This window comes from Topomyia yanbarensis, chromosome 3, assembly GCF_030247195.1.
Source record: "Topomyia yanbarensis strain Yona2022 chromosome 3, ASM3024719v1, whole genome shotgun sequence".
Lineage (NCBI taxonomy): Eukaryota > Metazoa > Arthropoda > Insecta > Diptera > Culicidae > Topomyia > Topomyia yanbarensis.
The window spans coordinates 304605030-304628216 of record NC_080672.1 but is presented as its reverse complement, the minus strand read 5'-3'; the positions used below and the strand labels follow the sequence as shown (position 1 = coordinate 304628216).

Below are 23187 nucleotides of genomic sequence, written 5' to 3'. Positions count from 1 at the left end.
TTTTAGTTCCTTGCTGATGTTACTCTTCCCGCTTGTGAATTCGATAATACTATCCAGCTGCTTGACCACTTCCTGCATCGCAGGTAGTGGTCCGCCAAGCGTGCTGGTAGTATTGTCTCCTACCACAACCATTTCGCCTCCGGTGCCGTTATTTGCGGCCACCTTCGCTCCGTTGTCAGCCCCTGTCGGGGGAGACCTCGCCAGACCCCCTTTGGCAAAGGGGTTCAGCGCCGTAATCGCTTCCGCCTCATCACATACTTTTTTATTATTATTTCTACAAGAACTCATATTTAGACCCACGAGTTGTGCGAGAAAATAGGTCCGCCACGCCAGAGCTCCGCATTAACGTGGTAAGAGACACTTACTGTGGGGGGGTGCCCAGGTACCCCACAGGCTCCGTTAACGATCGGGCATCTTTTTCACCCCCCCCCCCCCGATCATTCATCCCTCGGCACGGATCGCTTCACGCCTTGGAATTGGGGTTACCCCGTTTGGAGGGCCCATATCACCGGAACGGGTGGTCCATAGCGCTATTGTATTCCGGCAATTGCACGGCCCCCCTTCCCTGTCAGCATACGACCATAGTCCCAACGAGTTGGCTACCCGAACATTCCTATGGCTACTCGTATCCCAGCCGGCTCCGCGGGGAGGTAGAGATAGGAGTTCCTGGGCAAGAGACTAAGGACCACTGTGGCTAACCACCGGGTCTGTATTGCGCATTGCCCAGGCATTTGCCGGCCACCTTAGCCCTCTTGGCACAATTTATTCACACATACACGCTTGACTAAATTCCGAGGCCAATGAGTCACGCACGTAAAGGCACCTGTTTGGGCTAGCGAGTAAATTTTATAACAATCTTCTGTGACAAACGTCATTGAAGTGTTCGGGGAACGTCTGACGACTGCTAGGACACAGGGTATAGGAGGGAACCGAATACAAAAATCCGCATTAACCTGGAGGAAGTGTGGCCATCACTTTCCAATGCAATCCTAACCATTACATTATGTCGGTAACAAATCGGGAATATCACACTGCATAGCAGTGCAAAGAGCCAGGAAATGAGCCAACCGACCCCTTAACTCCCATGGTGGTTACTTAAATTAATTACATTTCAAAATATTTAATATTTTCGCTTTTATCGAATTCCTCGTCCAGTTGAAATCAAAGGCCATCGTCACACTGTTGAAAATTCGCTGGAGTCCAATAACAGCGCTCTGGCAACCATAGTTGGTTCTCCTGAACGGAACCCGTAGAAGCTTGGCAGCTGAAATGTTTTGCCAAGGGAGATGTCGGAGTACAAAGCGTATGAACCTTGGTTGGACGGCCTAGATTCTGTCAACGCCGTTCTACGGATTCCAAACAGCAGAACAATATTCTAGTGTCGAGCGAACCAGTGCGCAATAGAGTGTCTTTAAAGTTTTTCGCTATTCGGAAAATGAACCCAAGCTGTCTTGATGCCTTTTCCACGATTTATGAAGTATGTGGTTTGAACGTTAGTGCCGAATCCACGATGACTCCAAGATCCTTGACGTCAGAGTGTCTTGGAATGCTCGAGTCGAAGAAATGGTAGTTAAACCACAGACTAACAGACATAACACTATGAGGGAATTCCCTCAAGAAACATCGATCCGACAATTTTCCCAGAACACTAGCTCCACCTTTTATTCACAGTCCCAAACACTCATTTACTAGTGGGTTACGCCTCAGGTTTGGGAACAATTTTTCACTAGTGGTCTATCCCCCATATGCTTGTTCATATGTCAGTGGCGCCATAATTTCAAATGTGGCCACAGTCCCAACTACAAATATATTTAAAATGACCGTTAAAGTGGGCGAAGCATTGTTTTCGAGTGTTATGTCTGTTAGTCTGTGGTTAAACTGGATCGGATGGCGTTTCCGCGTGAACATAACGATTGAGCATTTACTCGGGTTTAAAATCATTCTTTTTAGTTCACACCACGTGCTAAAGCTCTTCAATTCACTCTGAAGAGACTCGGCTTCGGTTTTATCTCGTAGTTGTTGAAAAATTTTCATGTCGTCAGAGCATGAAAGGCGTGGTCCTTGTAGTTTGATATTGACGTAATTAAAGTAGAGGAGGAATATTAGTGGACCGAGATGGCTTCCTTGTGGGATGCCGGATGTAGCGCAGAATGGTGCAGATAGACAGTCCTTAATGTTGATTTGGAGTTGCCTTCCATCGAGGTTGGAGCGAAACCAACTCAGAAGTTGTCCATGAATACCGAGTTTGTCCAGCTTTGCTATTGCTACATCATGGTTGATGTTTTTCAAGGCTGCAGATGGATCCATGTAAATAGCATCGGTTTGCAATCCGTCAGCAAATCCATCGAGTACATATGATGGGAACGAAAGCAAGTTGGTCGTTGTCGATCGTATAGGTATAAAACCATGTTGGTCGTCTGCAATGTGGTGTTTGCAGTGAAAGAAAATTGGGTCTAAAACAACCAGCTCAAATAGTGAATTTAAGCCACCAACATTCTGGTAACCTCGATGTTGTTGGAGGTCGAATCAGATTCAGCAGAGAGCGAATCAACTGCGTCGCGCCCCCCGAAAGCGACAATTGTCGTCGGTGAGAGAAATGGTTTTCATCTGGTCACAAGCTGTCGGATCAGAAGGCAAATTACTGGAAGCGAAGAATACATCAGCGCTTGAAGTGTTCGGATTAGATGTATACTTGTCATTTGTGGCGGGTTAGAAGACCCTTTCACCCATCCCACACACAGGACCGGGACGACTGATGATTGCTGGCTGCAATTGCTCGACTGTGGCGGGGGGATCGTGGGCTTCCATAGTACCAACTGCGTGGCGTCCCAATATGCGATCAGCATCGACACTCCTTCACAATGGCGGTGTAGCTTTGTATAGTGGCATTGAAAATCGTTGCGCAGTCCTCTGCAGGACCATTGATGGGCCGGGTTGCATTAGAGGACATGCTTCTTCTGAAGACAGAAGAAAAACAGTTAGCGGGCTCCAAATGTTCTGGGTACAGATATCTTCAAATTCCCTGAACAGTATACGCCCATGTGTCAGTGTTGAGAGCTTCATCACGGTACTTTGGGTGAACTCCAACTTTGAAGGATATAAAGTACAAAGTACTGACGTCTATGCCTTTTCTAACAAGCCGAATAACCTTTATCTTCTCGTTACAATTTAGTCCTTCTTTGGACATTTTTTCGACAGTCTCCTTGCTAACGCTGGGATGAAAGCGGGAAAGATATAGCCAGAGCGGGAGGGGGAACCGTAACAATGTTACTATTATCGACTAGCTTTCAACCACCAACAAGAATATTACTCGGATCAGGGCCATCATCGCGAGGACGTTTCTGAGGTGGTTGAGAGATACCTGAGTTTGGCCGGACTGGAGTAGTTGTTGAAACTTTGTTAGCGAGGCGCGAAATTTGCTGGTTATTTTTGGATAACTCGGTCTTTGGTTCAGCACAGACGTCATCCGTTTTCCCAGCGATAGCAGCGATAACACATCCCATCGAAGAAACGGTGTCGCGGAAGCGGGCGAACTTCATCAGTTTGATACATTCATTGCACATCCAAAATAAATTTTTTGCTTTCCCCAAATTTTTTTAAAAACTGCTTGTTGAGTTGTTTCCCACACAGCATATGCACCACATTTTTGCAAAAGCCCATGCATTCGATAATGTCGTCGTCTGATTTGACGGTTTTCGCACAGTGATCGCATCCACTTGCCATAATGCGTGCCGATCTCAGAATGCAAACAATAAAATATAGATGGCGCTGCGTTCGGTGGAAAGTTTCGGTGGTTAAGTCACAGAAATTCACTTGATTGCGTTCTTCGCTGATTTTTTCGCTGCGCTAAAACAAATAGGTGACACAATAACAACGGTAAAAACAAAATTCTCATTCGATTAATACGATAAACAACGATGAAAAATTCACAAATCTCGTCGAAAATCAAAAACAGTTGGAGCGATTGATGTAAACAACAAATCGGTAAGAATACACTGAACTGAATGTGCACAGAAATACCTTTGGCTTTTTTTCAAATAAACTATTCTTTGCTGTTTTGGCCAGATTTAGCATACTGTCACTACGGGAAAATGGCTCAGAAATGGTGCCTCTAACAACTTATAGCAACTTTAGGCGAAAAACCCTCCAAACTGCACCAGCGTTGCGCCTATTTGAAAAATATTTAGCAGTCGTTAAGCGGAACTTTAACCCAGAAAATAGTTGGAAATGAGAAAAAGGTGAATTCATATAAAGCGATACAAAATCTTATGGAAGGTGAGAAACGAAAAGCCCGACAATTCGCAATGGAGACATCGGAAACCTAATCGCATTTTTGTTGTATTTTGTTGTCACTGAACTCGGAAAAGAAACATATGCTGATTTTGTTTTTAGATCAGAGTTGCTCTAGGTTCGCTCGGAACTGTCACTTTTGCATTGTAAGCATGAGAGCGAACCTAAGGCGACTTGATTCCAAAATCGAAAACAGAAATAGTTTGTTCATTTATATAACAACATAGTAACCGTACACTTAATCATGTTTGACCGGTCCATCCGAGGATTTGCTAAGGAAATGAATTTATTTTATTATTTTGAACGGATTGGTTAAGGTTTGCATTGGAATAGTTCGGAATGGATTTGAATTTTCAATGAGCATAGGACATGTTTTGAAATGGCCGAAGGAATGGAATGGAGTCTTCATCACGAAAGAAAATAGAATTGCTCGAACGTCCATTTTGACAGCTATAGTGTTCGTCGCAATCTTTGTTTTGATCTTTTTATAGGCTGCTAGGACTGTGGGTTGGAGTTTCCGGGTTCCATAAGTTCTTAACCAAAAGGACTAGACTATGGTGTCTTATGAAAGCAATGGCAACGCAGAACCACGGCCATCATCGAAATGACAAGTTCTTCGTTTGAATTGTATTTCGCCCAGTCGCCAGTCGAATACGTTTACTATGTGTGTGCCATTGTCTGCGTCTTTGTGTGAACGTTAATTTGCTTGTGTGTGATCGTATGTTCACGTTAGAATGCAGCGTGGACGTTTCTTAAGTGCAAAAGTGTGTTTTATGAATATTTATTTCGACCGCGATTGCATGTTCACGTATGCGGCGAGGTTTGTTCACGAAAAGCCCGAGCGTTTGTATATTTACGTGTGTGTTCGCGTGGCGTTTGTTCGTCATGTGTGTTACTGTGCATGTTACTGCGCGTGTTTGAATTCGTTTGTGAAGTCGTGTGGTTATTTGCATACTCGCGAAGATGTGTTTGCGTGTGCCGTTATACTGTGGTTTAATTTCGAGTTGGTGGTTCAGATGCTGAATGTGAGTGCGTTTCCCTACTTCACTTCCACCACCTTCTTTCAGTTTCCGGCAATGGTACCTTGAGACTTGTTGTGTTGTGTATAATTTTGTTTTTTGTTGTGGGAATGGTCTGGGGGGGGGGGGAACTGAAGAACTGGACTTAGCCGCTAGGACAGAGGGTTGGTGATTGCGATTGCGTGTTCGTATTTAAGACCAGGGGTGGCATTCCGCATCTCGATTCGAGTGACTCGATTCGAAACGTTTTGAAGTCGTTTCGACTAAATTGCGGCATTACGTATCGCATTCGACCAAGCGTTCGAGCTTGTTAGCTTGCGGTACTAGATTTCGACTGCCTGTTCGAGCGCAAACTGTCAAATAAGAGTATACACTGAGAAAAAATATTTTTAATTCTGCTACGAATATGTTTCATAAAACCAACTTTGGTAAAATATAGGAATTGTTTAAATTTATTTAGTTTCTAGTTGATTGTCATCGAAATATATACGGATAAGTTTCGCAAATATAACATTTTTTTCTAGTACACAATAGTGGTGAGCACTTTAAATAAAATCGATCTTGTCAAACATCGATACAAAAAGATCCGATGTAATATAGAAATACGATTGTTTTTCCTTTTATGTACGAAAAATAAATTCACCCTTTACAAAAATATTTATACTATATAAAACAATTGATAAAAGAACGAATCATTTCGTTTCATTCACGAAAAATAGTTTAGACATCGATGATAACTTTTATACACCGTACGGGCCAATCACAAATAAAATTTTAGTTCATTCCAAATTTTTTTCTTGCATGCTTTAGCTAAAAATATTTAACAGATATTTTTGTTACACCTGAGTATCATATTTACTTCAAGGTATGAGCTTTCAACTTTTGAAATTAGAAAAATTGAACATTTTTCAACCGCTAATAGCTTGGAAAGTTTTGATGATGAAAAAATATTTAATTTAAAAAGTTGCATTTTTGCAGGAGCTTGCCGGAAAAATTGAGATTTTTTTAAAGTTGTATCAATTTTTTTGCTTATTTTTTCTTCAAATAATAGAAATCATGTTAAAAATATTGTGTAAAAATTTTGCAGTGGATCTCAAAATATTTTGCGAGATATTTTAATTATAACATTAAAAAGGGCAATTTTACATTAAACACTATGTTATGGGCCAGCTTTAATTGAAATATCTCGTAAAATAATAAGGTTCTCGATATAATTATAAATGTTTTCATGGAATAAAAAACTTATTAGTCCAAGCTTGTTTTTTCAATATGTTTCTAACATTTGCAGAATTCATAACATAAATAACAAAAAACTAGGGTGATGAGCCCATTTTCACCATACTAAGCAAGGTGCCTCACTAATTCGGTAATTTCTTGCTTTACAGTCAATGGAATGCGTAAAAATTGACATCAACCGCTTTGCTTCGGTGTTAAGAACCAATATAATAACACAAATGCGTTGAAAACAGTAAAATTCTCGTGTTCGAGCACAATGAAAACTCGAATCGAGTGCCCCTATTGTTGCGCTACCATTTGACTCAATGCGTGAAACAAAGATGGCAGGCACGGCTTCAAATGGGTAGGGTGATAATAAAAACATGGCGCAAATAGGCTCATCACCCTATATCAGATTTTTATTGGTGAGCTCATTCGAAAACGCACTTTTTATTTTTAATACATTTTTCCGTACGCCTAAGAGTTCCCGAGTTATCAGTGGTTGAAAATTCATAAAATTCAAAAACTTATAAATAAAAATCTATCGTATTCAGCCAAAACAAAAAATAGATATCAATTATTTTGTGCTAAGAATGCAAGAAATTTTTTTGGCAGGAATTAAAATTGTGGTTGTAAATTTGACGTACATTAAATTTGTACTCAACTTTTCGTTCATCAAGATGCCATTTTTCCAGTTCGTCAATTAGACGAAACGAACTATTTAAAATGCACGAAAATGCTTCGTTGCAGAAAACGAGTAATGATTTTATTCATCGTACGATAATTTTAATTCCACCTAAGAATTTTTTTTCAGTGTAAACAAAATTACAGTTTGTTTTGTTTTTTTCCGATGAGCGCAGCGATGCCAGATTTACAGACATGTCTGTATTTTACAGACTTTTGATGTCTCCTACAGGCACGTAACCAGAGATCTACAGACTTTTAAAAGGGTAATAGTGTTTAGTAAAATAGCACTAGAATAACTGTTTTCGAATACGAGTGATTCCTTCACAATAGAATTCTACTTTCAATCTATTTTTAAAGTAAAATTTTAGTGTAACTAGAATTTACACAACCATTTACAGACTTTTACAGACATTTTAGTTATTCTTCTACAGACATTTCAAAAAAACATGTGGCATCGCTGGATGAGCGTCAAATTCACAGAATAAAAATAGTGATAGTGGTAAATAAATTGACCCAAACATGTTCATAATTTGTTCACGCCACTCACCCTCACCACCTTTTTTCAATGCTTGGGCAATATTTTAGTTTGATATAACTGTATTCTTGAACTTCTTACCACAAAATTTTAACATATCTCGCTGTTTAAGTTGAAGCACCGAAACATCGTAATGCCTAGCTGGTAGTGTCTCTTGTTCGGACCTCAGTCGCATGATGGACTTTATTATCTGCAGAAACCGCTTTTATCAAATCTTTTGAAGAAAACTGCCACTGCCCTTGCTCTCTTTTGGAAAATAACTGCAAATGGCCCTTTTCAATAAAATTAGCTCATTTTGCATTAAAATTTTGGTTTCCGGGGTTTTTTTCAGGAAACTGATAGCTTCCAAAAGCAACATTTTTTTTAGCAATTGATGACGCGAAAATTTAACAACTAGTTCGTTAAAATAGCCATTTTTAGTTGAAATAGTCAAGACAAAAATTCGTTTTCGTGTTTGCGGGGTTTTCCGTGTACTTGCTAGTTAATTATTTTGTTATAGTACACAACTAGAGATAGGGAGAACGCAATCAAAATGAAGTGTTTCCGGAAATTGTAGATGGTATAATTTATAATCGGTTGATGCATTCAAATTTGTTAGTAATTCAATTTGATTCAAAGTTCTTTGCTATATAAGACAATATTCTGTATTTTCATGCATTTAATACGAATGACGATATAACACCTAATTCTGTATAAAACGTACATTATGGCATTGAATTCAAGGCTATATTGTGAAATTGAAAACAATTGAGGTATAGTCGGGAACAAATGCATCAATTAGAATATAAAATTGCTTTAATCACCACTTTGAAATCAAGAATGATTGTGATTCTATACATCTATCAAATAGCGATTAGATAAGTCACGGTGTCTTCACTTTGCTCCATCGATTTGTTTTAACATTTTTTTATTATTACTTGGTGTAAGATAATTTAATATCAATATTTAGTATCACTTTTTCCAAAAAAAAGTATGTTCCTGATGGTGAAAACAGATATAATATAAAGTAGCTCAAAGTACGTGGGAACTTTTTACACCTTTTGGTAATTTTATATCCTCTAAGTATTCCGATTGTTAACCAATTTAAAGAATGACATGAAATAAAAACACAAATCATGATCTCGAACGACAGTCGACAGCAATAAAACTATCGAACAAATGCGTTCGACTCGAGTCGCTTTCGAGTTCGATTGTTATGGTTCCATAATGCCAACACTTCTCGATAATTTAGTACTTCTTCGAGCGAACTCGAACGAAAATTTACTTTCGAGCTCGGTTCGAAATACATAATGCGAAACAAGGTCGAGTCGATAGAATTTTGATCGAATCGAGATGCGTAATGCCACCCCAGATTTGTATTACCGCGAAGAAAACGAGCATTTGTATATAAACGGGCTTGTGCGTGGTAGCGTTTGCATCGCTTGTGCTATAGTGTATGTAACTTAGCGTGAATAATTTTATTTGTATAATCGAAATATCATTCGCATATTTTGCATGTTCGCGAGGCAGTTTTTCATTAATTATTTTTAGGGTGGTGCCCCCTATCGTCTAACGGTTATGCCCGATCGAACTTAAGGTCTCTTAAGACCCCTCTCCATCCTTCGCACGGTTTTGATTCACTGCTCGGACCACCACCTCTGCCATCTCACGCATTCGACTCGTTAGTTGCAACGACTGACAGACGTTAGTCGTGTAAATGCACAAACACTGTTGTTGCACCGTGTGGTATCCGGCAGATTGAAATCTCCCGAAGTATTTCAGCAAAGAATTGACCTACTGTGTTTCTGTACCCATGTCGTAAGAGGTGACTAACAACAGATTTGTCCACTAGGAAATCGATAACAGTCTATTATCTTTCTCCGGACAAAATCAACCTAGAAGCCGTGTGGCATCCGGCGGGTTGAAGTATCTCAACCAAGAATTGATCCACTGGATTCCTGCTCCCATCTCGTAAAAGGCGACTGAAACAAGGGTCTCCAAGTCAATGTATATCTGCCGTACCGAAGATGGAATGGTTGGCATGACTAAAATATGTCACGAAGTGTCGTGGGTTTTTTATTGCTATGTGAAGCGAATCTCTAACATGGTGGACGTTCTTTTTTTCGCAAATCGTGGGATTCTAATGATAATCAAGTCGGGGTTCGCCAGACGTGATTGGCAGTCAACGTATTTGATATATGCTTGTAGCTATATAATAAGTGATGGTTATGAAATCTTTAGCGTTCTGATCGACAATGGTTAGAATAGCCCAAGTTAATCTTTACCATAAACGAATAGCAACTATGAATCTATCACACCTTGTACAGAAAGGAAAAGCTTCCATACACACCAAAAAATAATGAAAATTAAATGACATGTAAATCAATACGAATGTAAACATACACAGCTTGAATAATTTTTTTTATTGAAAATTAAGTTGAATTTGATTCACTCAATGGGAGTATCAAAAAGCATATTATTTTAGACTTTCGTTTGTGTGATATTACATGTCACTTATTTTATAGTAATATTGGATTAAAAATACATCCAAGTGGATTAGTTTGCCGTTTAATGAAACTGTAATTTTCAATCAACGTGTAAAATTATAACAAAACTCGTTGAATAACGCACAAGTTGTGTGTATTTGTGAGAGAGGATAGAAATTGGGTGTCTTTCACAAAGTTGTCGAACAGGCATTTTTCAATAATTCTCCCGAACATCTCGATATTCTATCTCTCTTCTATGAAAAGTTAATGTTGGCGCCCTCTATGCGGTGCCAGTTGGAACTAAAATTTTCCAACCAAGACATAACTCGTATTATGTGGTATAATTCTTGTGAACATACTATTGAGCTAAACCTAACGATTATTTCACAAAAATGTATAGTTCGTGGGAATCGAGTACTGATACACAACCATTCACTGCCAGGCCCCATGGAAAACTGACTCAGACATCACTTCGTTAAAATTTTAATAACTTCTTTTAACAAAGCCGGATTGACTAGCAGTCTTCGAGAAATTGTAGACAATTAAATTATCTTTCTTATTTTCACTTACAGTGATAATACGATGCATACAGTGCCACCTAGCGGCAAAAATGCGAGTTAGTGGGTTTTCTCCATGTAAATTGTCGAAAAATCTCATACAAATTTCAGGCACGTTGGTCCGGTAGCTAGACTTGTCCGATATGCTTCAAATTTGGTGCAAGAACTCCTGGTGGGACTAGGAATCGAATCAGGGGTGGGCCGATTGAGTTTTCAAAAATTCATTATTTTTCTGGGCAGTCTAATATTCATGCTCAAAATATGTGCATGAAAATAAATTTAAAATTACAAAATATTTTTTTCTGTGTAGCTTTGGTTCGCTAACCGCATTTCCTTAAGGATACTTCTATATTGGAAAGCTATTTAACCGCATTTTCGTGGCTTTCAACAAAAAAAGGAATACCAAACCTACGTGAAATGCCTTGGCAAATATATTTGCGAGTAGTGTTATTGACGCATGTCTTATATCCTACCTCACAACTCGCGATGTCACAATAAATATGGCTGTTGATAAAATGAACAGAAAATACGTCTATTGTCGGCATATTTGCAGCAAAATAAACTGGAGATGATTTTAAAAGAGTTGTACTATTGTTGTTGTAGACTGTGGCAGAAATGGGTTTCCATTCATAATCAGCAGTGATCCAAATGCCCATCGTATCATTTGGGGCAGCTCAGATATCAATTTGAGAAACACCTAATTGATGGAATACTTAAGTAGTACAAATCTGCATATACTTAATGTAGAAAATCGTCCAGCATTTAGTCGATTTGGCAGGGTCGAGTTGTTAGATGTAACTCTCTGTTCTGACGGTACTACGCATGAGTTGGCAAACTGACTCGTACTGAATGAGCTCGAACCGTTGTTTGATCCAATCGTCTTTGATCATTTATACGTCTCGCTGTATATCGACATATTGTAACTCCAAATCTACGAAATAGGACCTCTATGAATCTCCAACGATTAAATCTCCAAGTGGCCTCGAGTTTTATGTCATACTAGAGGAACAATTGGTGGAATATCGTACTTGTTTGACTCAAAAGGTTTTGTGGAAGAGCTTGAAACCCCAGACACAGGGATAGGCCGGAGGCATTTGAGTTGGCTCGCCAAACATACAGAGGTGCCTTTCGATCCTCTGAGCGAAGTGGTTGGAAAAGTCTCTGCACAAAATTTTCAAGTCTCAACGAGACTAAATAAGTTACTTTCGAAATCGAAATACTTTCTTGTTAGTTATATTTATATTACTATGTGTTAATTGCCGCAAGGTTCTACTGTTCCGATTTTGTTGGCTATTTTCGGCAAATTTAAGACTAAGAGAAACGAAAGCAATGAAATTGAAAGACCGGTGTCGGCGGTAAAACATGATGATGAGGTATGTTCTATCAAAGACCATGCGGTAGACTAGGGTGCAACACCCAACTCCTACTTAGCAGAAGGCAAAGGACTCTTCACATTTCCTTTCGATCATGTCCATATGAGCCAGCCTAGTTCCAGTTTTCAAATTAACAGGGAATATACTTAAATAATATATTTTTCGAATGCCAAGTGCCAAAGAAGTAGACAAATATTTTTTTGTTTATAGAGATAAGACCAAACCTGTGAGTGTATGCTGGTGACCTTATGAAACGTGTCAAAGAACTTCAAATTGATATATATCTCTCGAATCATCATTTTGAAATTCACTGAGAAGATGCTTGGATACTGTATCTTTCGAATGCCGTATGGCGAATTGATGGTCATTTTTATTTGTTGATATCGGTTTTAAGCACACCGTGACTATGATTCTTCTGAACATGCTATTGAGCTAAGCCTAACCCTTATTTCACAAAACTGTTTAGTTTGTGGGAATCGAGTACTGATACACCACCACACACTGCTAGGCGCCATGCAAAACTGACTGACATCACTTCGTTAAAAGTTTAATAATTTCTTCAAATAAAGCTAGCAGTCTTCAGCAAAGTTGTACACAATTGAATTATCTTTCTAATTTTCACTTGCAGTGATACTAAGATGCATACAGTACCACCTAGCGGCGAAAATGCAACCTAATGGGTTTTCTCCATGTAAATTGTCAAAAAATCCTATACACACTACAGGCACGATGTTCCGGTTGCTAGGCTTGTCCAGGTCCTGCTGGTATGACTAGGCATCAACTCAAGGGTTAGCCAATAGAGGTCATTTTTTTCTTGTCACTCTAGTGAGCCTATCTGGAGATGCCGACCGACTGGACTTACGTTCCTTTACAGTTTCTAGAGTGACGGAACTCTAATGACATACTATGTGTCAACTCGGTTCGTAGTATATATTTTTCATGGTCAGGAAGAATATTTCAAAAGTAAATAAGCTGATAAATATTTATAAAGGACCGTTTCTCACGATTCGTTCACATACAATGCAGGTTCCATTGGACTAGCGTATATCAAGAGAAAGGTCGTCGCAGATCATGTTATCAAATCAATTGGATTCACCATTCAAACACCGACTACCACGCTTCGCAATTGATCAACCTACCTGAGCAAAGTTCGAAATTCCAACGGTTCCGACTTCACCCTCGACCGAGACCCATTCGTGTTTATCAGTGTATAACCTCTCTGAAAGTGAAAACAGAAAAAAAAATATTTATTTACATTAGCTTCATCACCACGTTGCTTGTTTCAGTTATGTTCCAATGCCAATATTGTGATTAATAATATGTGCTCTGGAAAGAATAAAAATTGTGAAATCGTGTAGGTTCATACAAGGCGATAAGAGGGAAACGATGTGGGCACGTTCTCACCCAGTGGTAATCAGGGGATCCGTCTCATCGAGGCATATTGACCTCGAAATTTGTAGCATCACGCATCCCGGAGAATGCTTCTTCTTTAGATTAAGTCAATAGGGTGTACTTCCCCGGTTATTGGATGTTGGGCACTAGCACAAGTCTGGCGCGTTTTTGTAAACGGTTAGTTAGCAAGCATACTGTCAAAATTCTCTGTGAGAGAAAACATCAAATAAAAGAGAAAAGTTTTCTCTTTCGTATACTGTTTTGATCTATAATTCCCTATCAACTTTTAAATAGGGCTAATAAGATTTATAAACAAACTTTTGTTTTGCTGATTTCTCCAATTTGTTATAATTTCAACACAGAAAACATTTGAAATTGATTCTACTAAGGGTAATGATGTTGATTCATGTGTATCTTTCATGAAATTAAACTCGGCAGTGGAATAATGAGCAAAATAAGATTGTTTACAAAAATCTCATTAGCCCTTTTGAAGAATTAATATTGAATTGACAAGTAATTGTTTGTCCAGAATTTACCCCCGAAGTGATTTTTGACAGTATGCCCTTCTTAAAAAACATTATTTTGAATCCGAATTCATAGGGTTTTATGTCAGTTAAAATTATCATCGAAGTTTACTTATGTCAATGAACGATCTCCACATGTAATATTATTTCACTATGAACACCTCTCACAGACGTGAAGCACCTACGTAATAAATAAATTAATTTACAATTCCATAACGACAGTGATGAATTTATAGGAAGGTGTGACCAATATTGTGAATTTGTAAACACTTTCCAAAAAGTGATTAATAAAGATCATGTTTGTGGTTCAAAGTTCCCAGTGTCGGGAGGTTATCTGTTCAATTATGTTGTCGAATACCACGCGAAACAGGCAGTACAAAATACTTGGTAGAGACAGAATGCCGCAACGTTGAGATCGAATAGACGGTTTTGAGACAAGTTAATCATACAGTTATAGCGTGATTTCTTCCGGAACTCTGCCAGCAAAGAACACGTCATCTGATTTGCGATTGTGGTTCTGTAAGGTATTATGCAAGACTATACAACTTCCTATTTTGCTGCTTTAAGAATCTGTTGGAGTTATCACAACACATATATGGATTGATGCATGATACTTGACACTATAAAATGGTTTCAGTCTTTGCTCAACAACATTTAATACATTTCTATCCAAACAGAAATTTAGACGATAGCTTGCGTTGTGCATATAACGTTAAAGCTCTGCGCAGTGATGTGAGTTTTCATTTTCAAATTTCAACTTTCAGTTCGATTTACCGCAACCAAGATTTAAATTCAAAACCTCCCTCAATCATTCACTTTCAAGTTTTCAAGATTTTCATGACTAAACCGAACGCCTTCATTTCAAACTAATTTTATTCATAGCCAAAGCTTGTTGTGGCTAGTGATGTATTTTTTTACTCGATTAAAGCAAATAATCGATTAATTTCTTAAATAATCGACAAATCAATAATCGATTAGAAGCTTTCGGTATAATCGAGTAAATCGATTAGCTGAAAGCAATTAATCGATAACATAATTTATGAAGATAATGTGCTAACGCTAAATATGAAAACAGCAAAACAAAATATGCAAGCGACTCAAAATTTCAAAATAGACCCAGTGATCTATTTTTTTTTTGGCTCACAAATCAAGATTTACTACCTAATTGATTGTTGATTTTAATCAATTATCTTGGCCGATTAATGGAATCAATTAATCAAGCTCTCAAAAATTATTCAATTAACAGATAATCGATTATTTGCAAAAATCAGATAAAGGGCGAACACGAAATTATTGCGACACCGAAAATGTCATGCGAATTTTCTTATAATGTTTAAAATCAAAACAAAATTTTAGGGTAGTTTTATACATATATTTACTTCAAAAATCAAATGAAAAGTTAATCGATGGAGCCTTAAGTGTAAAATTGAACCCATTTTCGTTTGATGCCCTTTATCAAAGTTTTTACAGTGTCATCTGGTACCAGTTTCTCAGTTTTTTTTCCATTTTCTTAACATGTCCTCGTCTTTGACTGTCTTCTTGCTCTTCCGAAGTTCCCGCTTCATCATTGCCCAGTACTGCTCCACCGGGCGCAGCTCCGGACAGTTTGGCGGATTCATGTCCTTTGGAACAAAATGGACAGAATTGGCCTCATACCACTCCAGGACACTTTTAGAATAGTGGCATGATGCCAAAACTGGCCAAAATAGCGGAGCTTCGTCGTGCTGCTGCAAGAACGACAAAAGGCGCTTCTCGAGGCACTCAGATTTGTAGATCTCTCCATTTACTGTGCCCTTTGTCACGAAAGGCTCACTCCTCAGTCCGCAAGAGCAGATGGTCTGCCAAATGAGATATTTGGAGGCGAACGTCGACATTTTCTTCTTCTTAAATTTGTCGTCCACATAGAACTTGCTCCTCCCGGTGAAAAACTCCAACCCCGGAATTTGCTTAAAATCGTCTTTTATATACGTTTCGTCGTCCATCACACAGCAGCCATATTTTGTCAGCATCTTCTCGTAGATCTTCCGTGCCCGAGTTTTAGCCGTCGATTGTTGCCGCTGATCGCGGTTTGGGAAGTTCTGTACCTTGTATGTATGTAGTCCAGCTCTCTTCTTTGCATTCTGTACGTTGGGATTTGCTTTAATCATCCGCTTCACCTTTCCCTCCGTCTTTTTGTTCTCCGGTCCCGGTTTACTTCCAGCTCCTTTGCCGTGGTCCAACGTCAACCGCTCCTGGAACCGCTTCAACACTCTGGAGACGGTTGAATGTTCAACATTTTTCCCAACTGCCGGTGCGACAGGTCAGGAAATTCCAGGTGTTTGGAAAGAATTTGTTCTCTCGACTCGCGTTGGTTCACCTCCATTTTCGTTGAATCGAAAAACACGACTTCGAGTTTGACAGCATGTAAACAATACACATCAATGAGAAAGTGTGCAAAATTTGGTTGATTTTTACCCAATGGTAAAAAAGTTATGCCCTGTTGAATGTGTCGCAATAATTTCGCCCTTTATCAGTAGTAGTGGCCAATTTAAGTTACATGTTCACATGTTTAGCATTTTCCAGCGTGCATTAACAATGTGAAGTATATTCAGGGTTGTTTTGGTTGCAAAAGCCAGTCTGCATCCCAGTAGAGAGATATTCACAAGACCAATTCAATTTAAAATGAATGGAAAATGATTGATGATTGAGCTGCCTGGCTGTTTGAATGAATGATGCAAATAACAACTGCACTTTGAACATTGTAGGGCATGATTTGAGATTTGTTCCTCCTTCAAGCTCAAACAAACCTGTCGATTTTTTTGCCATGGTCTCTATTTTTCAGAAATAATTATTATAAAGCACAATTGGATATACTTGACAATGAGAAAATCCAAAACGTGTAATTGGACCATTTTTACTTAAAATTTGTCAATTTTATTAGTTAGTCATGAGTTTTTATACATTTATGTCGTTTTTGCTTGAAGCGAAACTGAGTTAGTTTCAAACCCCAACTGCTGTCAAAATGACAGCGGTTGGGATTAGTACCTGACTCAGTTTCGGGTTCAAGCAAAAACGCCATTAGTGTATCACTTTAAAAAATAATTAGGGAATCGATCAGTTAAGGGCACTCCATCGGCCGAAAAAGTACTTTTTTGGCATTTTGTTTCGGGAAAATGAATACGCACCAATTTGGTATAACATACAGGGTGTTTGGTTCATGGTTAAGAACCTTACATTGTCATATTTGGAGAAAAAAATCGTTCTGCACATACCACCAAATCTCAACCGTTACTAAGTTATTGAACTTTTTGTTTTAAAAACTTAGTTGCCGTAAAATAGCTCTAACTCAAAAAATATACTTTATATTTCAAATCTTTTAGTTACATTGGATAGGTGAGAAAATTTCCCATTGAATGATGTCCTCGCAAGTTTCAGTTAATGAGGTTAAGTAACCTTTCACTGTAATTTAATTAAAATATAACAATTTTGATCGATTTTTTCGTTCATTTCGCAAAAATCTTAATAGTTAACATCACCATTTTAATGATTCTGATTATTATTGAAGAGCTGCATACTTTATTCTTTGACATGATACACTTATCTTTTCTTGTTTTCATGTATTTGGGTTATTGAACTTGATTATTTTTATCTCATTTTCACTAATACTAGCTCTTATTGAAAAAGTATGGCACTTATTGTACCTTTTCTTATTTTTATTCGAAAGCCAGGAAAATTTTGCAGAGAAAAATGTATTAATATCTTCCAGTTCAGTGAATATAGTATTCTTTTAGAAGTTAATTAGTTTAAAGTTAGTGTTATTATTAGCATTTTCGTTATTTTCTTAAAATAGTAAATAATAAACATCTCCATTATTATCATGAAATTAATGAATCTCAGCAAGTTCTACAACTTTGTCTTTGACTCCATTCAATTATCTCTTTTAGTTTGGAAGCAAAATCATTTTTATTGCCTCGTTTCATATGCAAAACCAACTACTTCGAACCCACTACATTTGTGCTGTGTTGACTATTAAATTTCAGCGAAATGAAAAGCGATAGGGATAAAATGTCAAATAACAAGTTATAGCAAATGTTAAGGGGCACTAAATGAACAATAGTAACGATAAATTTAGTTGATTAATAATTAGAATAATTGCAAAACTCTTAAAAAACGCTAATTTTGTGTTATTTTACTAGTAAAAACTCATTTAATACACTTAACTAAAAGATATTTGTACATACATCGAACGGAAAATTTCACAGCTTTCCAATGAAGCCTTGGAAATAACGATATAAAGCATATTTTTTATTAGGATCTTTTAAGCACTCCAAGTTTAGTAATAAAATTACAAAGAAAAGAGAAGAGATAAGAATATGATGCTGAAGAACAAATTATGAATCGTACTAAAACCCAACTTTTGGATAATAGATATTACTATAATCATAATTCATTATTTTGAGAAAATTAACAAAACCTCATAAAAACACCAACATTTAACTACTTTACAACTAAAAGATAATTAAAACTAGTTAACTGAAGGATAAAGGAACACTATTCAATAGGAAATTTTTTCACCTTTCCAATGAAACTAAAAGATTTAAAATACAACGTATACTTTTTGAGTTAGAGGTATTTTAAGATAAATAAGTTTTCTACACTAAAAGTTCAATAACTCTGTAACGGTTGAGATTTCATGGTATGTGTAGAACGATTTTTTCTCCACATATGACAGTCTATCACCCCTCGAGAGGTTCTTAATCATGAACCAAAACCCTGTACATAGAAGACGCACCAATTTGGTATAAGTTATATTTAGCAATGTTTGAGGATGAAAAAAAAACATTTGCTTCAATATGTGAAATTGAAAATAATTAATGTTCTGGCCGATATTGTAGATCATTTAGCCGCTGGCATCGAAATTAGTGTAAGTGATCCTGGCCTCAATTCTCATCTGAAATCATAATACCAGACATCAGAGGTTCACATAGAACAATTTTTCAAGCCCTTCAAAATAAATGCTGTACGAAGAAATTTGGTTAACTAGTTTTTTCGTAATCCCCACAGTTTTGAGAAAACGCCGCATAAAGTTTTCGATCAAGTAAAAAGAAACTTACTGCAGCTACAAATCCGAGAACAGGTTTTAGAAACTTTGGAAAAATATTCTCAAGGCTTATAGGGTAACTAACCATTTTTGGACCCCTAGAGGAAATGAAATTACGTCAAGGGGGAATAAGGGTTTTAGCGTTAAAAAACACTCTTTTCCGATTTTTTTAGAACTTTGCCTCTTCACGCAAAGTTCTAAAAAAATTGGAAAAAAGTGTTTTTTTCACGCTGAAACCCTTATCCCCCCTTGATCAAAACTTTTGTACATTATAGTGTATCATTTCAATGTAATTTTTCTATGCAAAAATATTGACAAGCGACTCGGTGACGAAGGTTTTTGTAGAATGTCTCTGGAAAAACATGATTTGCGGTGTTACCTGCCATTCAAAAACTACTAAACCGATTTCTTTCAAACTTTGCATACATATTCTATGTAAAAAATACCTAACCCCCACGTTGAGTTTTTTAGATAATTTTTCTATTAAGGGGGTAGCTCGGTAACTCGAACAAATTATTTTCGATCGTTTTGAAATTATTACAGTATATTTAAAATTGATTTCTCCAGCGATGTACGTAGCATTTTATTTTTTATTGGTATTTCTTTTTAAATCAACAATTTTGTCTCGATTTATGACATTTTCAGCGTTTTCTTACAAAAAATAACGCCATTTCGCGAAATATCGAAAAAGTCCTACGTACGTCGCATAAGCAATCAGAAAAAAAACTGTTTAAAACTCTAAATTAAAAATTACTGGGGATAGGTTTCCGGCCGCGAACCCTTTCCAAAAAGATGCTTTTAAGGGAAAAGGCTGCACAGCCGTCATCTTGTCAAAGACTTTCTCGAAAAAATTCTTTTCTGTGTTTCACAACTTGTGTTACACGCAACAAAAAAAATCAGTAAGAATAAACAAATTTTTATTTTAAACAACAATTTTCCCGTTTGATATAGTGATAAACAAGATTCAGGTTTGATTCAATCAATACTGTTGCTTGAAATTACCAACATATTCATTTGTTGGTTTTCTATAGTTTCAACAAATATTTCGTTTGAAACAACAAAATCATAAGTTTAACCGAAGAAACAAGTTCGAAGAAACATAAAAAATCATTAGTATTAACCAAAGGAGAGAACAACTCAAATTTAGTTGAAATCAAACAAAGATTCTGCTAGTTTTTAACAAAGGGATCAGTTCGGTCTAACAAATTTTATTTTGTTTCAACAATGTGTATATAAAATGCAAACAGAAGTATTTGTTCAACTAAACCATTCGTCAAGTTTGAAATTCAACTAAACGTTTTGTTGTTTCAAAAAGGCCTGATTCTTCTGCTTGTATATGTTCCATTTGACAAGATCTCAATTCACCTCTCTATTGCGTGTAGAAAAAATCCTGAAATATGTCTATTTTTTCATGTTCTACCGTGGTGTAATCCCTTAAAGAAACACTTCTGTAGGGTTGCTTATTATTGTTATATTTATTCTTTAAAATTGAAGCGGTATCCATCAGGGGCGGCGAAACACTTTACGCCCGAGTGGGTAGAAAGCATAGGGTGAGGGGTCCATTAGTAAGGATTTTTCCCTTTTCGCAATGCACACGCTTACATTACATTCACGTTAAATCATGTTCGTTTATGCAAATAGAATTGTGACACATCGATGTTTTCAAATGTGTGTAGTGCGAGATACATGCGTTGCACATCTAAATTTTTTGAAATGGTTCAAAATTTCGTGTGGGTAATTACCCACTCGGTTAATTTCTAGTGGGTAGTACTACCCATACTACCCACGCTTTCCGCCGGCCCTGGTATCCATACTATTTTTATAGGAAAGAAAAAGTTTCTCCATTTTCTTTCCAGATATTCACCACGGCTACTACTAGTTACTACCACAGAGAACAGACGTTCGTCTCGTGCATTCAAGTGGTGTAAAAATTAACGTGATATTCAAAGGTAATTGGGATCTCCACCAGATACGCTATTGTTGCCATTTCGTTTAGTTTGTGAGTTTGACTGAATTGACAACTGATCACATTATAGTTTCGAAAATGGCCGACATAATTATACCTTTTGTTGGGTTAAGAAGGCATGGTGGCTCTAGTGTTTTAATGGATATTCGTTAAAATATTTAATCAGCTATTTTACACTTGTTTGAACATTGCTGTTTGTTTGCCGTGCTACTTGGGACAATCATCACACGATTGCTTTTGTTACTTTATGCCGGCAGATTAGGGAGCAGAAACTAGATTGGAATTTTCGACATAGCACTGAACCGGTAGTCAATATTGCAGAGAGAACTATATTTTGTCATCGATAGCGTATTCGGTCTATCCACTCCTGCCTACTAGAATTATATGCTAAAAATGCTTAAAAATTCACCGGTAAATTAAAGAGACGGAAATAGAAAATATACACACTTTGCATAGTTATTATTTCTCAGTGTACATTTGCAGAATCGGGTGAAATAAATACGGAATTTTTACGCCAATTTAGCACCAAGTGAAAACAAAACGCAATAACAAGTTAAATTTAAATATTTGTTTATTGTTTCAAGCGACAAAATTATTGATTTGAAAATATTTTGTCTTTAAAACAACAATAAACTTTAATTTCCAATAATTTTATTTTATTTCAATAATTATTAAAAAAAAAGTTTAATAATTATTTTATTAAACATTTATTTAAGCAATACATAATTTTATTGAATTCAACGAATTTATTGTTTCCCGAGCATTAAATTTGTTCGTTGAATTTAATCCATAATTTTAATAAACATACAAATCGCTTTCTGCGTATATTCCGAAAGCAGTTCTTGCACTACGCCGCGTTCCTAATCTAGCATGCTGTATCTACTCTCCAACCTCATATCGTACACCGTAGAATCACCCTGTATCGGTGCTATCCACAACACTAGACGTCAAATTATCACACATTTTGTTTTGATAACACTTTCCTTTGCACATAACCACGTTCATTCACGGCATTCACGAGTTACCCACTTCCAAATCGTGTAAAAATAGTTTACCTTTCAACAGCAAACTGCTGGTACTGAGTAACCTACTGCACTGATATCCGTAATGTGACCGAACGGCAGCATTGACCAGCTGGCCAAGTTGCAAAGTAGCACGAATGTGACATAACACCATTTTACTTCTGCTGCCGCTGTTGGCTTCTCGAGCACCGGTAGAGACGAACTAAACTCTTTCAATATTCTTGTCCTACTGCCGTGCCGACGCTTTGCCAAACGGCGAGTAAGCGAGCAGCTGCGATGGTGGAAACTCGCTTATCAATATTGACCGTTTGCTGTTTTGTGAATTTTTCCCATGGTACCTCTCTCCCGTTCCCTCACTGAAGACACTTAAAAAGTGATAGTAAGCATTTTACGAATTGTAGATGCTGTCTGTGCTGTAAGAGTTACAAAAAAATCGTCTTACCTCATTTTACTGGCAATGTGTCGTGAAGCTAGTGTGACAGGGTGTTTCGAAGTTTTGTATCCTTTGTATCCATATGATTTTTTTTTATTTCGATTATAGAGGTTTTAACCTTAAGGTCATTCGCCTCTTCGGGTTAGAAACATCTCTCAAGAAAAATGTCTAACCCTATGTGCGGGGTAGGGATTCGAACCCAGGTAAGCTGCGTACAAGGCAATCGATTTACCAACTACGCTATGCCCGTCCCCCTGTATCCGTATGATGATATCCAGGGTTGCTGCGGTAACGCTGATTTCGCGTTTTATTTAGGCATAACAATTTAAATGCCAACTTCTAATTGAATTTATTGCTACCAGTATTCAAATTCAAAGCTTTCCGTGGCCTCCCTCAATCATTCAATTTCAAGTTGGCGGGATTTTCATGTAAAAGCGAACGTCTTGATTTCAATTCTCTTATTCACTAACCATACATTCAGCTCTGTGGTGGTCAGTTTGGTTTAAGATTCAACTGAGAAAACTTGGAAAAGTAAAAAAAGCAGTTTTTTCTCACACCGTTGGATAAATCTTTATGAAAATCAATCAGCAATACTCTATCAATACTCTGACTGATTCATTTTCATGAAG

The 23187-nt window shown here is 37.4% G+C and overlaps 1 protein-coding gene across 1 annotated transcript in view; it reads right to left on the bottom strand.

The window, feature by feature from the left end:
• LOC131690428 (glycine cleavage system H protein, mitochondrial) overlaps positions 1-22482 on the bottom strand; it is a 28482-nt gene extending 6000 nt beyond the window's left edge. The window contains exons 1-2 of the mRNA XM_058976176.1: positions 22159-22482; positions 13281-13360 (exon numbers count right to left, since the gene is read on the bottom strand). Of these exons, the coding sequence (XP_058832159.1) occupies positions 13281-13360; positions 22159-22279 (201 nt within the window). The 5' untranslated portion in view covers positions 22280-22482. The remainder of the gene's footprint in view (positions 1-13280; positions 13361-22158) is intronic.
• Between the last annotated feature and the right edge of the window lie 705 nt (positions 22483-23187).